General features: G+C 38.7%; 1 protein-coding gene across 4 annotated transcripts in view; it reads right to left on the bottom strand.

The window, feature by feature from the left end:
• Positions 1 to 14,207, bottom strand: part of HPS5 (HPS5 biogenesis of lysosomal organelles complex 2 subunit 2) — a 41,513-nt gene that overhangs the window by 10,609 nt on the left and 16,697 nt on the right. For 2 of the 4 annotated variants that reach the window (XM_043451345.1, XM_043451344.1), the window contains exons 9-19: positions 11,368 to 11,456; positions 10,109 to 10,287; positions 9,079 to 9,237; positions 8,290 to 8,476; positions 7,499 to 7,622; positions 6,514 to 6,663; positions 4,880 to 4,957; positions 3,986 to 4,566; positions 2,844 to 2,964; positions 2,486 to 2,641; positions 1,409 to 1,528 (exon numbers count right to left, since the gene is read on the bottom strand). In XM_043451345.1, coding sequence (XP_043307280.1) covers positions 1,409 to 1,528; positions 2,486 to 2,641; positions 2,844 to 2,964; positions 3,986 to 4,566; positions 4,880 to 4,957; positions 6,514 to 6,663; positions 7,499 to 7,622; positions 8,290 to 8,476; positions 9,079 to 9,237; positions 10,109 to 10,287; positions 11,368 to 11,456 — 1,944 coding nt within the window. The remainder of the gene's footprint in view (positions 1 to 1,408; positions 1,529 to 2,485; positions 2,642 to 2,843; positions 2,965 to 3,985; positions 4,567 to 4,879; positions 4,958 to 6,513; positions 6,664 to 7,498; positions 7,623 to 8,289; positions 8,477 to 9,078; positions 9,238 to 10,108; positions 10,288 to 11,367; positions 11,457 to 14,207) is intronic. The other 2 variants (XM_043451346.1, XM_043451347.1) reach the window with 2 other exon arrangements.

Below are 14,207 nucleotides of genomic sequence, written 5' to 3'. Positions count from 1 at the left end.
ACCTGTTTATTTTTTTAAATTATACATTTTAGAAATCAAAAGAAAATTCAAAATTCTATCACTCACAGAGAACCATTTTATATCTTTTCAGACCTTTTTTCTAGGCATGTAAGATAGGCATTTTGGGAACTTTTAAAAGTTTCTTTAGGAAGAAAACATAAGGAATATATCTGATATATTACAAGCATCAATGTGTATTTTTTATGAATTTTGGTTTTTTTTAAATACCTTATTCAAGACTCTATATTGTATTTAGTTGCACTGAACAGCTTTAGCTGCATGCAACAAATTCTGATAAATTCTCTTTTCATTTTTGTTCTGTTACAAATGTTTTCTAATTTTCCTTGTTACATACAGATTCTCAGATACACTCATCATTCCAAAGTGGACATTTAATTTCCAAATACATGGGGCTTTTGAAGTATCCTTGATATTAACTTCTCATTTTTATATTAATTTCTCATTAAATGCTTCTCCTCTGCAACCACCATCTATGTCTTTTCTGTCTTTTAACTTTATTAAGGCCTTCAATGGCTGAGTCAAAAATCTCTCTTGATAAATGTCATATTGCACTTGAAAATACATGAGTTATTTTCAAATATCTTTTGATATTGCTTTCTAACATAATTTCACAGTGATAAGAGAACAGACTCTATGATTTCAATACCTTTAGACCACGAAATTTTTGCACCTTGTTTTATGTCCCTGAATATGTTCCAGTGTCTCCTGGTTTATAATCTTTGGGAACTTGAATAGAATTTGTCCCCTGCTGTTGTGTGAAAATTGTATAAATCTTAACTATGTTGAATTGGTTCATAGTGCTTTTCAGGTCTACTAAATCCTTCTACTTTTCTAGTCATTCTATTAATTATTCCAAGTTTGATATTGACATTCCAACTAAAAAATAATTGTAACATATAGTGGAACTATATGTAACTTTGTTCTGTATTTTCCAAGTCTCCTATAAAGGTGTTATCATACTTTCACAATTTAAAAAAGAAAAAAAATTCCTAGATTATGTATTGTCTAGAAATCCCTTGGCAAATTTCTAGGAAGAAAACATGCAAACAAATACGCACACACTTTTCCCTCTAACACAGGTTTAATCACCAAGAGTTCTGAATGTTGGTCCATAAAAGAGTTTCAGAGGCCAAGTTTAATTCTCTGAAATCATGTGCAATATTCTCCATGAATGTGTATTTTTCTGACAGGAATCATCAGATTCTCAGAAGGTCTGTGATTCAAACAAATGTTCAGAACTACTAGGCAGTACACTCAATTTGATTACTAACATGATTTGGGTAACTCTCTTCCACAGCTGTTCCTAAAATAAGCCCAGAATGCTCTATGTGAATAAACTAGTTCCATTCCAAAGGAGCAGCCAAGCTTAGAAATGACTCCTTTATACCTGGGGTTTCCTTCATTATCCATAGTGCTGGTGCTTGGGGGAGCATCATGGGACACAGCCAATAGCAGCCAATCCAACCTTAAAGACTCTGGTTGTAGAAGGGACTCAAGGAAGGATGGCCTAAGAGAAATGAAAGTTGGAGAGAAAAATCACCAATATTCGTGTTGAGAAAGGAAAAATAAAATGTGCAGATATGAAGAAAACGTTATTAAGGGATCAACATAGTGGACAAAACAACTTGAAAAACCTTCTCTACAAGATGTATAGAAATGCTGGTGAACATCTAATAGCCTTTTAAATGAACAGTTGAGCCTCAAGATAACACCAAAGAGCCAAAAAAAAAAGAAAGAAAGAAATACCAGTATATCAAATGTGAGCCAATCAGAAAAGGAGAGGGGAAAGTTGCCGTTCTCAATAACCTAGAGACATGTGTGTTTACTGCCATGGAAAGATAGGAAAAGAGGCCTCAGCCCAAAGAGGCTGAGAGAGCTGGAACTGACAGTCACCCACAGAAAGCTGGGATATCATCACAAAAAGGTAGCAGAAAATCCACTCACTGGCAGGGAAAACAAGGAAGTTTATCAGTCTTAGCCTAGGCCCTGAAGCGGGAGTTTAATTTCACACTGTTGATCTGAGACTCTCTGAGGGAGAGGCAGGAAAGAGAAGTGTGGTTAGGTGCACATTTGTGACGTGTACTGTGAATCGTGAAAGAGTGGTACATGACTGCCAAAATCCTCCTCTTCTACAGCAGGTACCTCAATTCCGTGTCAATTAATAGTAAAAATGTTTCAACTGATTATATGAGAGAAACAATACTCTATCAAGAGAAAGTGAAAGTGAAAGTCACTCAGTCCTGTCCGACTCTTTGCGAACCCATGGACTATACAGTCCATGGAATTCTCCAGGCCAGAATTCTGGAGTGGGTAGCCATTCCCTTCTCCAGGGGATCTTCCCAAACCAGGGATCAAACTCAGGTCTCCCACATTGCAGGTGGATTCTTTACCAGCTGAGCCACAAGGGAAAGGAAAGTCTTTAAAAAAAGAGAGAGAGAGTCTGCAAATATTCTTTCCTTCTCACCGTTGATCTTCGGGCCTTGATTTCACCAGACTGTCTAAATAGGCCAAAAACTGAACAGGATTATGATGACAAAGTTGCATGACATCTGAAGGCAAAATGGATGGGTAAAACCTGATTAAGGATCGAAGGGCTGATTCTCCAAATTTCTCATACAATCTGCATTTAAAAACAAAACACGTTAGTCTCCAACTTCAGTAAGATAATATAACTTGGTTACATTATCTACATATTTATTACAAATGAAAATAAATATACTAACAAGAAGCTGCTCAACATGTGATAGAGGAAAACTTTAGAGACTAAGACCAAGAAAACGCCTGGGCTTTAATGCATATGAACAATATATAGGACCACTCACCGGGTAGCATATGCAATCAACAAAGGACTGTCAAAAGGAACCAAGTCCTCCAATAACTTTAATCTTGTTGGAAGGTCTCCTTCTTCCATCTTTGTATGTGTAGGACTGGAACTCACCATTTCTAAAAGACAAAGCACACCCTTTTCCCTTCATCTCATAGCTGAAAAAACTTTAATTCATGAACACATTAATCAACAATCACTAGTCATCTACGTACTGTGTGAAAGTCCCAACAACATTTGTAAAGCATCACAGGAGAGACAAAAAAAGACAAAAGAGACAATCTCTGCTTTTAAGAACCTGAAAATCAAACTGGGAGACAAAGCATATTCAATAAGACAAAGGAATAAATAACCAATATGTAAGTGACTATTACTATTGAAAAAGCCTTCTTTTTATGTGTGTTATCCATATTACATATATAAGCTACTATATATATATACACATAGTATATATATAGTATATATACATAGAACATAAGTACCATTAATGCCAAATTCCATAATTTTTTTTCTAGAACTGGTATCCCTAATCCATCTTTTGGAACGTCTGTCCTAGGTGGATATATTAGCAAGAAATAAACTATTCTATCTGCATTACTATGAAGTATCACAGCACTTGAGCCTACTCAGCTATTATGATCTCTCTCTGCCTTACTTTCCTCACCTACTAAAGATCCACTCCAAGTGTTGGAAGGAGGAAATGAAACAATGCCAGAAAAGGGTTTAGCGTTAATATCTAGCACATGTAAGTACTTAATAAACAGGACATACGATCTCTCTATCAGTAAATTACATTAGGGATTTTCTGGTTTTCACACATCAGCATTTATGAAATTGTGCTTAAATCCAACTTCTCCAACACTGCTATATCATTTTCTCAATGACTGTGAGAAAAATAAAACCAATTTCTTATAATAGCTGCAAAAACTATTAAAAACTAAATTGAGTTGTAGATCAATTTCTTAAAAAAGGGAACACTCTCAACAGAAAACAAAATTAAATTGAGTAGAAAACTAAACGAATGGTTGACCAGAACAGACATGATTTTCTACTTAAATATTTTTCTTTAAACTTAAAAATGTCAACATGCTATTGACCTCTACACAAATTTTATCTTTAGTAAGGCAATCTGATTATTACCTTTCAATCCTTCAATAAAAGTATCCCAAACACGAGGACTTTCAGGGTAACTCAGCTTGATGCTCTCCTTTGCTCTTTTCAAGTCCAGAAGAAAAAAGTACTTCTTTAGGAACTGACAAGTCAGCATTTCAAGAGAGCACTGTTGCAAAGTGTGGTCGCCATGTCCACTCGCACTTTTGATCTCAGAATTCAATACACTCAGTTCCAAACACAATGTTGTCAATTCAGCCAGATCCTTCTGAAGACTGTCTGCAATACTCCAAGGAGAACATACTTGAAAAAGGTCATCATCCAAGGGCTCCCTCAGACTATTTACAGATTCACATGCTGTTTGATCAATAGTTTCTTCATTGCCTAAAGAGTCCCTTTCTTCTTTTTCATATTCTTCATCTAACATTCCCTTTTTTGACTCATCAAGCAACAGCATATCCTGGTTTGATTCCACGGATGAGCTGCCAGTATCTGAAATGCCTGAAAAGTCCTTCATAGCAAATGTCTTTTCTAACTGTGAAAGCCACTCCCGTAAAACCATTCTCAGGGACTTCGGTTCAAACAAAACCAGTGGGTCCTGTAGCTTGGTCCTATACAAGACAGACAATTATGAAACTTATGTTTTATGTGGTTTTCCAAAAACAAATTGTTTCATGTTAAATAAGCCTAACAGAGACAACATTACTTATCTGAATAAATGTCACTTGTCAATATTTTTTTTTCAACTCTTTAAATAAAAATGATCTTGGTATAAAGATAACACAGAAAATATTAACTTAGTACTAATTCTTGAATTTCAATTCCCAGTGAAGGTACCTCTGCCCCATACTATCTCAGGACCATTACTTATGATTTCAAAAAGTCATTCTCACTTACTATAAAACTTCATTCACAAATACTCACATTGCTTCTGCTGTTGCCATTTTGAGCTCTTGGAACTTGTCCTCTTCTGGAGGGTGACTAGTTATTTCTTCTTTTCCTCTAGAAAAGTATGAAAAAAGTTAGAGGGGATTAGAGCTTCCTTGGGTAAATACTACTAAGTGCTCACTAAATGGTATCTATTGTACTTAATGTTACATGAAGCAAACAGACAAGCATAAAAAAAAAATGGTCCATGGCTTCAAGATGAGTAAGCTCAAGTCAGAAAGAAAGGCATGAAAAAAACTCTATTATAAAAGAGAACAAAATAAATGCTAAAGAGCAGAATAAGCACTGTGCTCTGGGCACAGAAAAAGGAACAATTACTCTGACTAGGCAATCAAGAGGGTTTCACAGGGGGGCTAGTGGTAAAGAACTCTCCTGCCACTACAGAAGACATAAGAGACACGGGTTCAATCCCTGGGTCAGGAAGATCCCCTGGAGAAAGGCATGCAACCCACTCCAGTATTCTTGCCTGAAGAATCCCATGGACAGAGGATCGTGGCAGGCTACAGCCCATGGGGTCACAAAGAGTCAAGACACAACTGAGCGACTTAGCACAGCGCACAGGCAATCAAGAGAAGCTTCCCCGGGGAGGTAGTATTTGCCTTAGGAAACAAGGGGAGAAAATACTGCAGCGGGGAGAAACGGCATGAAGAAAAGCAGTGAGGTGCACACACCCAGTTCTCTGATAGGACCAGAATCTCAAGTGCTTAGAAGGATGTGGCTAGAAATGAGGCTGGAAAGGTGGGCTCAGGTCAGGCTGAGGGCTGCCTTAAATACAGATGCCACAGCACTATCTGTACTTTTTCCCGGTATTTATATATATGGTTTCATAACTAAGTTACCCTAAGGGTATCACCCTTATATCTTATTTTATAAAAAACAGACACTGGCCCCCTGGGTCTCTCCCAGTTCCTGGTGATGCTGGGCTTGTGTACTTCCAAGGCCCAGATCCCCTGAACTATGAGAAAAGCCAGAGAAAAGATAAGATACACTGTGCCAGTCCAAGAGCTCTGCTGCAACTCCACAACACAAGGACCATGCCACCAGCATATCACTGGAAGTTACACGACGACATCGACGCCAAAGCTCTCGTCTTACAGGCCAGAGGGCATCACTCACCAACATCACTGTGCTAGTCAGAAGCAGAATCGGAACAAGGCCTAGATCCTTGGTCATCCTATCCTAATACTCCTTTAACACCCTAGACGTTTGAAGAGACTTGGAGGTGAGGGAAGTTGTTCAGCGGAAAGATAGAAGAGGCGCTCAATTAAAATTCTGTCTCGGGAATTCCTTCCTAGTGGTCCAGTGGTTAGGACTCTGTGCTTCCACTGCAGAGGACATGGGTTTGATATCTGGTCAAGGAACTTAAGATCCTGCATGCTGCACGGCACGGCCACACACACAAAAAATATCTGTCTCAACAGACTTGCTCTTGGTTGATGTAATTTTCCAATATTTACTTTGCAGTATTTACAATTTTTATAAGCTACACAATCTACAATGAGGAGAGTTACTGTGCACCGCCGCCTTTAAAAAAAAAATGTACTTTGTGGTTCTCTCCAAACTGACAACTATGTCCTCTAGAATTTACAGACTTCTCGGCAACAACTTACTCAGTGTCTTCCTCCTTTGGGCAAGTGACTGGACTCATGTCCTCGTCACAGGACATCTCATCACCCCGAGGTTCTTGTCTCACTTTCAGATCAGGGCTCGTGTGAAGGGTGCCAATCTTCTCAGTAGTCTTCCGCACAAAGCTGGAGACACTGGAAGTCAAATACCAATAAACTAGCATTAAAAAAGTCTCATTACTGCCAAGAATGAAAATTTCAGGGCACGAGTTCTCCAGGTTCCTGTTAGTCTCTGAAGGGAACTGGGACTTACTAACAAGACTCTGTCTATTGTAACTTCCCTAATCAAACTACATATTTCACATAAGGCCCACACAAATTTTATAATATAAAAAGGATGCACATCATTTACTGAACTACTTTGATTCAGCCCTAAAGAAAAGGTCTTTAATTCCAGCTGTGCCTGCAATGTTTCTGCATGTGATCATCCTAGTCATAGAACTTCTTCATGAAACTCAGCTGCTAACTTGTCACATTTATCCTTCTTGGAAAGCAAATATGTATCCAGTAGAACTCAGATTAGCAGCCCTGGCACAAAGTCTTCTCTTTCATGGTCAATCCCAGGCCCACAGAGTAGTTAGAAAGATTTCTGAGGAGTCTCCAACTCTGAGCCCAAACTGAGAAATGATTAAGAAATGACTAATGCTATGTGGAAACTTTTCCTATCAGGGATGAGGGCAAAAAAAGATTTTTAAAACTTTTGCTCAGTCTGAGGGGGAGGGTGGGGGTGGGAAACCCATTTGTAATAACTCAAATATCCAGCTACTCTAACAATCTTGAGGGTAGTTAAATTCCCCAAAATGGAAATGAGAAGTTTAACAACTTCATATAACAGGCTATATGAGGAATAACCTAGTGACTTCCTTTTAAGTCATTTAAAATGTCTTTCTATACTCAGCACAGACATGCCTAATATGACAACAGAAGTAAAACCAGAAATAGGATTAAATGACAAGACTAACGAGCTTACCTTTCCTTGACAGCCTGAAGAGACACAAGAGGAGATGGAGAACGAAATGATAACGGAATGCCGAAGGGGAGAAAAGTTTCACTTTTATCCGCCTCAAACGTCACTGATGCGTGAGAAACGTTGTCTGGATGAATGGAATCAGGGAAAAGAAACAAAATCTCATCACATGAAGAGTTTTTTAATCTTTAAAGAAATTCTGAAATGAATAAACCAAAGGAAATAAAAGATTCAATACCAAAATCACAACTGACCCAAATACAAATGAGTGGAACACAGGTTTACAAGATGCCCAAGATGGTCCACATATAAAACACTTAGACAGGTACCTTAGTTTTTCCTACTAACCCTGAATCCCCATAGTCATAAAGGAAGGTTAGAGTCTCTATTAATCTCTTCTCAAGAGTTCGGCCACAGGAATACTTGAACATCGAAAAGTGAAGGCAATGACCCCCAAAACTGTAGTAATTTTTCATTCCTAATGAAAAATAATTCAGTTAGTTAGGATAAAATTGTTCCACTCTTTTGGTTAATGACTTCCTCTCTTAGCCTTTCCTGCACTTTAATACAAGATCAAAATTAGGAACTTTACCAAATTTAGTTAGCTTAAACATGAGAGGGAAAAATTCCAACTAAACATAAACCCATTCCTCTAATGGTGAAGAGATCAATAAGTCTGGATGGAAAGTCTATCAACTTAATAAAAATTATTAACACCTTGTAGAAAAAAAAAGAAGCCACAGAAAATAACTGCTTCACATCAGCAATCAATAAAAACACTTTCCTTTCCTCACCTTCACTTCCCTGGGAGCCACAGCAATGATCTGGTTGGTCCTCTTCTTGATGTGAGGCGAACTCTTTAAGTCTCTCATCTTCTGAGAGCGTTTGGCTATGAAGGGAACAAGAGTCCTCATCTGACTGACTGCCTCTTCTACTATTAATGATGCGATAAATACCAGAGTCCAAGATGCTGAAACTTTCCTAGAAAGAAAGAGAATTAAAGAAAAACTAAAATGTTTATAACACGATATAGCTCTTTTAAGGAAAAAGTCAACACTAAAAGAAACAAGTCATTAATGACAATTATGGCTTATTAGAACAAAACGGTGAGCAAGGTCTAGGCACCTGGCAGCCAGGTCCCTCTCACGTGCCTGCGGCATCATGCGACCAGATTTCTCTAGCCAGACTCCACAAAGCCTGGCAGTGAGAATGAAGCCTGGCAGTGAGAATGAGGATTAAACGAGACGATCCTGAGCTGCCCTGAGACTCAAGCTAACATGAAGCATCTGAAACCACATACTAGGGGCAATTTAACTTGTCCTGAAGGCTACATAATGTACATTTTCAAACAAGATATAATAAACAATGACAAAACAAAACGCAGCTCTAAGACACACATAAAGAGGTGCTTCAGAGGGCTGTCCAAGAGCTGAAAGCAAGCCCCTCTTGACACCCGCCAACTCCCCTCCAGTATAAACATTGGAAAGAAGTTAAGTTTGGGGATCCTGGAAGTTAAGTGAGGACAACCTAATGGAGAACATCTCACTGTACAGCAAAGCCCTTTGAAAAGTGCGAATACCTACATGTGATGAAATGGAGCTTCTTCTACTGCTACACGCTGAATCCAAAGGCTCCAATTTTAAAATTAACTCTTCCAGTTGGGAAATTAGATCACCATAGGTTGTTAAGTCCAGCTGAGATTTCAAGTGTTCCAATTTATCTACAGTTAAAGTTTTTCTTCCCTAATAAAAATGACAAGTAGAAATCCAATAGGAGAGCTTTCCATTTGGAACTAATTTCATCTTCAAATTGCCAATACATTGACAGAGGTCTAACATAGAACATAAAACCTCAAAGGTGCTTTAAAAGGGCTTTAAAGCTAGTGAAAGACTTAATGGGAATTTTCTTAGGAATTAAACATTTAATTAAGAGTTACTGCACACATAATAATTTCACTTAAAACAAGGCTGGAAACTAATATAAATTTGTTGGTAAATTTTATTTGGGGGCTTCCCTGATGGCTCAGATAGTGAAGAACCTGCCTGTAAGGTGGAAGACCCAGGTTTGATCCCTGGATCGGGAAGATCCCCTGGAAAAGGGAATGACTACCCACTCCAGTATTCTTGCCTGGAGAATTCCATGGACAGAGGAGCCTGGAGAGCTACAGTCCGTGGGGTCACAAAGAGTAGGACATCACTAAGTGACTAACACACACAGGTACAGTTTTTCTCACCCCCACTCCCCATCCCGGACTTCTAGGTCACGCTTCCTTTGGGGATTTCTTACTGCTTGATCTGCAAGCTAATGTGCTGTTCACAGTTGCTCAGTTGTGTCCAGCTCTTTGCAACCCTATGGACTGTAGCCCACCAGGCTCCTCTGTCCATGGGATTTTCCAGGCAAGAATACTGGAGTGGGTTGTCATGCCCTCCTCCAGGGGCTCTTCCCCACCCAAGGGTCAAACTCACATCTCCTGCATTGGCAGACAGATTCTTTACCCCTCAGCCACCTGTGAAGCCCCCTGCAAACTAATAAATACAAGCAACTGTGTAGCATAATCCCGAAAGCTAGAATGATCTTAACAACCCAGATGAACATGTAAGCTCTCCGACTCACTCTGCTGGCAATGACAGAATTCTGGAAAAGACAGCAAGTTCGAGCAGCCAGGTTCCACAGGCCTCTCCTTATCAGACGTTCCACACAGCGCTCCACAGACAACAGGGAGAGATGTGAGACCTTCCCATTCAGGTGTAGACAGAATAGCTCATTCTTGCAAACAGCCACATCCTGAATATCTACAAAAATCATAGGGGAGAACATGCAGGATGCTAACCAAATATTTTTCCATTTTTGTGACTGGACGAAATTACTTTAATATATTCATTTTATATGGTTTGGTTTGATTGAATTTCACCTCTATTTTTATATTTTCATTTCAATGAGAAAATCATATTTTAGACACTATTCTAAAAAGATCAAGAATAAGAGGAATACCTGTCTGATCTAAAACCCTATGTTTAAAAATGCTATTTTTTTGTGAAAAGAAGGGCACTTTTGAGACCAGACTATCACATTTCTGAGAGTAACAAATTTGATGTCAATGAACAGACTTTAACACATATGTAAACCAACAAACTATTCCTAAAAAAATACCTGTCTTGGCAGAACGTCATGAAAGAATCTAAAACACTAGTTTTCACAGGAGACCCTCAGGAAACTTAATTCACAAGAAATCAATGTTGATCAGATCATGAGATAATGGTTCCTTTATCTTTTTTATGTTTTTACAAAGTACAAAATGACTCGTAAGTCAAGATACAATCTCTGGGCAATCATACTAAAAATGCTAGATTTATTTCTTTTGTTTTTGGTTTAAACCTGAATAACACAGTGACTGATACTCTTTGCCTCAGCCACATAAAATAGCTATTGCCCCCATAAGGACTTTTCAAAATCCCCCCTCCCCTGCCCCCTGCCCTGTTTTTTGCACACGAAGAGTATTTATTAACTCAGGGACTCCCCAATATGTCAACCCTGAATTATTAAGCCACAAAACAGGAGTTAAAGCAAGGTTTCTAAAAGAGATAAAGATTAAGGGTAAGTAGAAGGGGAAAATTAACCCATTCAATCCTTAGCAGTGGTTGCTAATACTTAAGAATAAATGAAAATTTTATTTAAAATAACTAACTATAAATTCACAAATGTATACTTGGGAAGTATCTTATAATGGAATACACCTATGACATTAATCTTTAAAAGAAATGTCACCTCTTTCTACTTTCTACTTCTTACACTGCAAGAGAATCCTCCTACAATAATTAAATCTTTCACAAGCATGCGATTAAAAATTATGTAAGAAAAAAAAACACAATTACCTTTGACTTCACTCCAAAGAAGAACTTGAACATTCTGAGGAATGAAAATATAAATTCCTCTTTCTGTCCAAGTCAGCACACAATGCTCACTGCAAGAAAACATGGAAGAGGTCAAGAGAATTCTGGTCTGCTCGGAATCAGAAGTTTATGATGTAATTCCCTGAATTCAGATCCTCACATTAGCTATTAAAGCAAGATCTGCCTGTACAGAGAAAACCCAACAGTCAATTAGGCTAATCATGTCCTATCACCTCTTTTTTGTCTGTGACAAGAGCCCACCATAACATAACATGATGCCAAAATGGGAAAAATTCAGATACACTAAATATCTTCTACAAAAATAAAAGGCTGATATCTTACCTGATGTTTGTTAAAATATCTAAACCTTCCATATCTAGTATGACAGGGGCCCATTTAAAACAAAGACTAAACATAACATTTTACCATTCCTCACTGCTCTGGTGAGCTACTTTTAGGGAGGGAAATACTTTGATGTCCTTAGTTTTATGTGGGCAATAAAAGGTTGAAAACTCCCAGTCAACTCTGGGAGGTTTTTTTTGGTTTTTTTTTTTAATGAAAAGCTATACCTGTATTATTTAACCTTGCAGCAACTCATCAAGATAGAAGCATTATTCCTATTTTGTAAAAAAGAAAAACTGAAGCCCAGAGAGATACATAATATGTCAAAGGCCATTCAGCATGAATATACAAGAGTCCAAATTTATCCCAAGGAGTCTGGGTCCAAAATCTGGATTTTTTTCTCTACACCTCACAGAATCTACTTCTACCCTCACTGAGCCTCAATGACCCACCCACTGTTATCTGGAATCCTGAACATTCCACTTATCTACAGTCTTGAAAAGTCACAGATTTTCTAGCTGCCAAACCCAATAGCCTCCTTCTTCATTTTCCTTCTTGAGCCCCAAGCAGAGGCCAACCCTGCACATTGTTCCCTCCTTCCTGAATCTCACTTTCCTAGACTCTGGACATGCTTCTTCATCCACCTCCCTTCCAGTCCTCTGGCACTCTCTCTTAGCTCACTTCCTTCTATATTCCTTTGTTTGTATACCTCACTTACTCTCTCCAGGCTGCTATTGCTTTTTTATACACCACTGGTAATTCCTACTTCCTGTTCCTGGTCAGAGCTTTCTCCATATATAACATTCTTATCCTAACCACCTCTCAGGATTAGCAGCGGTTTTACTCCCCTTTGAAATCCTCCCTGACAGCCCTCAGCCATTGCTCACAACTCTTACTTTTGATTGCTGTTAAACATTTTCTAGAAATAAACTATATCTCTCCAAAAATTATGATCTTGAGAACAGGGACTTTTATTTAGTTTATGCCTCCAAGTGCACTACAAATGGTAGGTACCAGGTGGTTACAAAACCAAAAGTGATATTTAACAGGAACTGGGTCATCACACAAATATTAAACATTTTGCCAATATAAGATCAGATTTCTGTCCCTACAGGAAAGTAACCTTTGTCACAAAGAAGAAAGAAATGGTCAGAACCATAGTTAAAACTAAAATTGGAAGGTTGCCTTTAGGAGCCAGAGGGGAAAAAAAAAATCAGACCAGAAGATCCCTGAATACAGACACACAGGATCATGTTTTTGATACTGAACTTCATACTCAGCTTGGAAAAATTCTGTAAAATAGATATGGGATGGGGCAGGGGAGGGGGAATTACATAAGAGCTGAGACTTTGTAATTTATACAGCCTTTCATCCCCTTATAATAAACAAAAAGTGACACAAGCCTAACAACATTGTGTGAAAAGTTAAAGAAGGGAGGGATTTCCCTGGTGGTCCTGAGGCTTAGACTCCACACTCCCAACGCAGGGGTCCCAGGTTCAATCCCCGGTCGGGGAGCTAGAGCCCACATGCACAACTAAGAGCTCACACGATGAAATGAAAGAGCCCGCAATGCAGATCAAAGATCCTGCGAGCCACAACCGAGACCCAGCACAGCCAAGTAAATAAATACAAATTTTTTTTTTTTTTTTTAAGTTAAAAACAGGAAAGTGGTATCAGTGTACCCAAAAGGAAATTAAGTATACAAATTTGCTTCCTCGTGGGATTTCCTCATGGGATTCGTGGGTGTAACAGTGAAAGTTATGATGATACACAAATGGGGGGGAAAAGGTAACAAAAAGTCCTCTTACTGACTTTTTTATTTAGTCATTATTTGAGAACTTTCTACGTGCCGAGCACTGTGCCAACAGTGAAGGAGCTAACAGCGTGGTGCTGGGATGGAGATGCACAGTACATGAGACAGGATGGTGACGGAGAAATGAACAAAAGTGACAAGGATGCAAAGGAGCAAGCGTCTGATGTAAGCCACCGGAGGAGTCAGGCAAGGCTTCAAAGTGGCACTAATTACTACTTAAGCTGAGGAGTAGGCAGAGCCAGATCATGCAGGGCTTCGTTAGCTAGGCAGGAGCTCTAACGGGAGCTTTAAATAGCTTAACTCAAAAAACTAACACTACCAGGAGAACCACGCAGACTGTGGCCTTACCATTAAAAAACATACTCTTGGGTAAGGAACTTCCCCCTACACCCCACACCACAGTCAACAAATGTTTAAGTGTCTATGATGTACCAGGCATTATGCCAAACATTGAAAAAAACACAGTAAATAAAACAGACACCAAGCCCTCATGGACCTTACTGTCTAGGAATAAGATAGGCATAAGTATTCTTGCCTGGAAAATCCCATGGATGGCAGAGCCTGATAGGCTACCTTCCACGGGGCCACAAAGAGTCGGACACGACTGAGCGACTTCACTTTCACTTTCACATATATTTGAATATGTAATGATAAACTGTGATAAGTG

Source organism: Cervus canadensis, chromosome 29 (assembly GCF_019320065.1).
Source record: "Cervus canadensis isolate Bull #8, Minnesota chromosome 29, ASM1932006v1, whole genome shotgun sequence".
NCBI classification, from domain to species: domain Eukaryota; kingdom Metazoa; phylum Chordata; class Mammalia; order Artiodactyla; family Cervidae; genus Cervus; species Cervus canadensis.
This window is presented reverse-complemented; position numbering and strand designations above follow the sequence as displayed.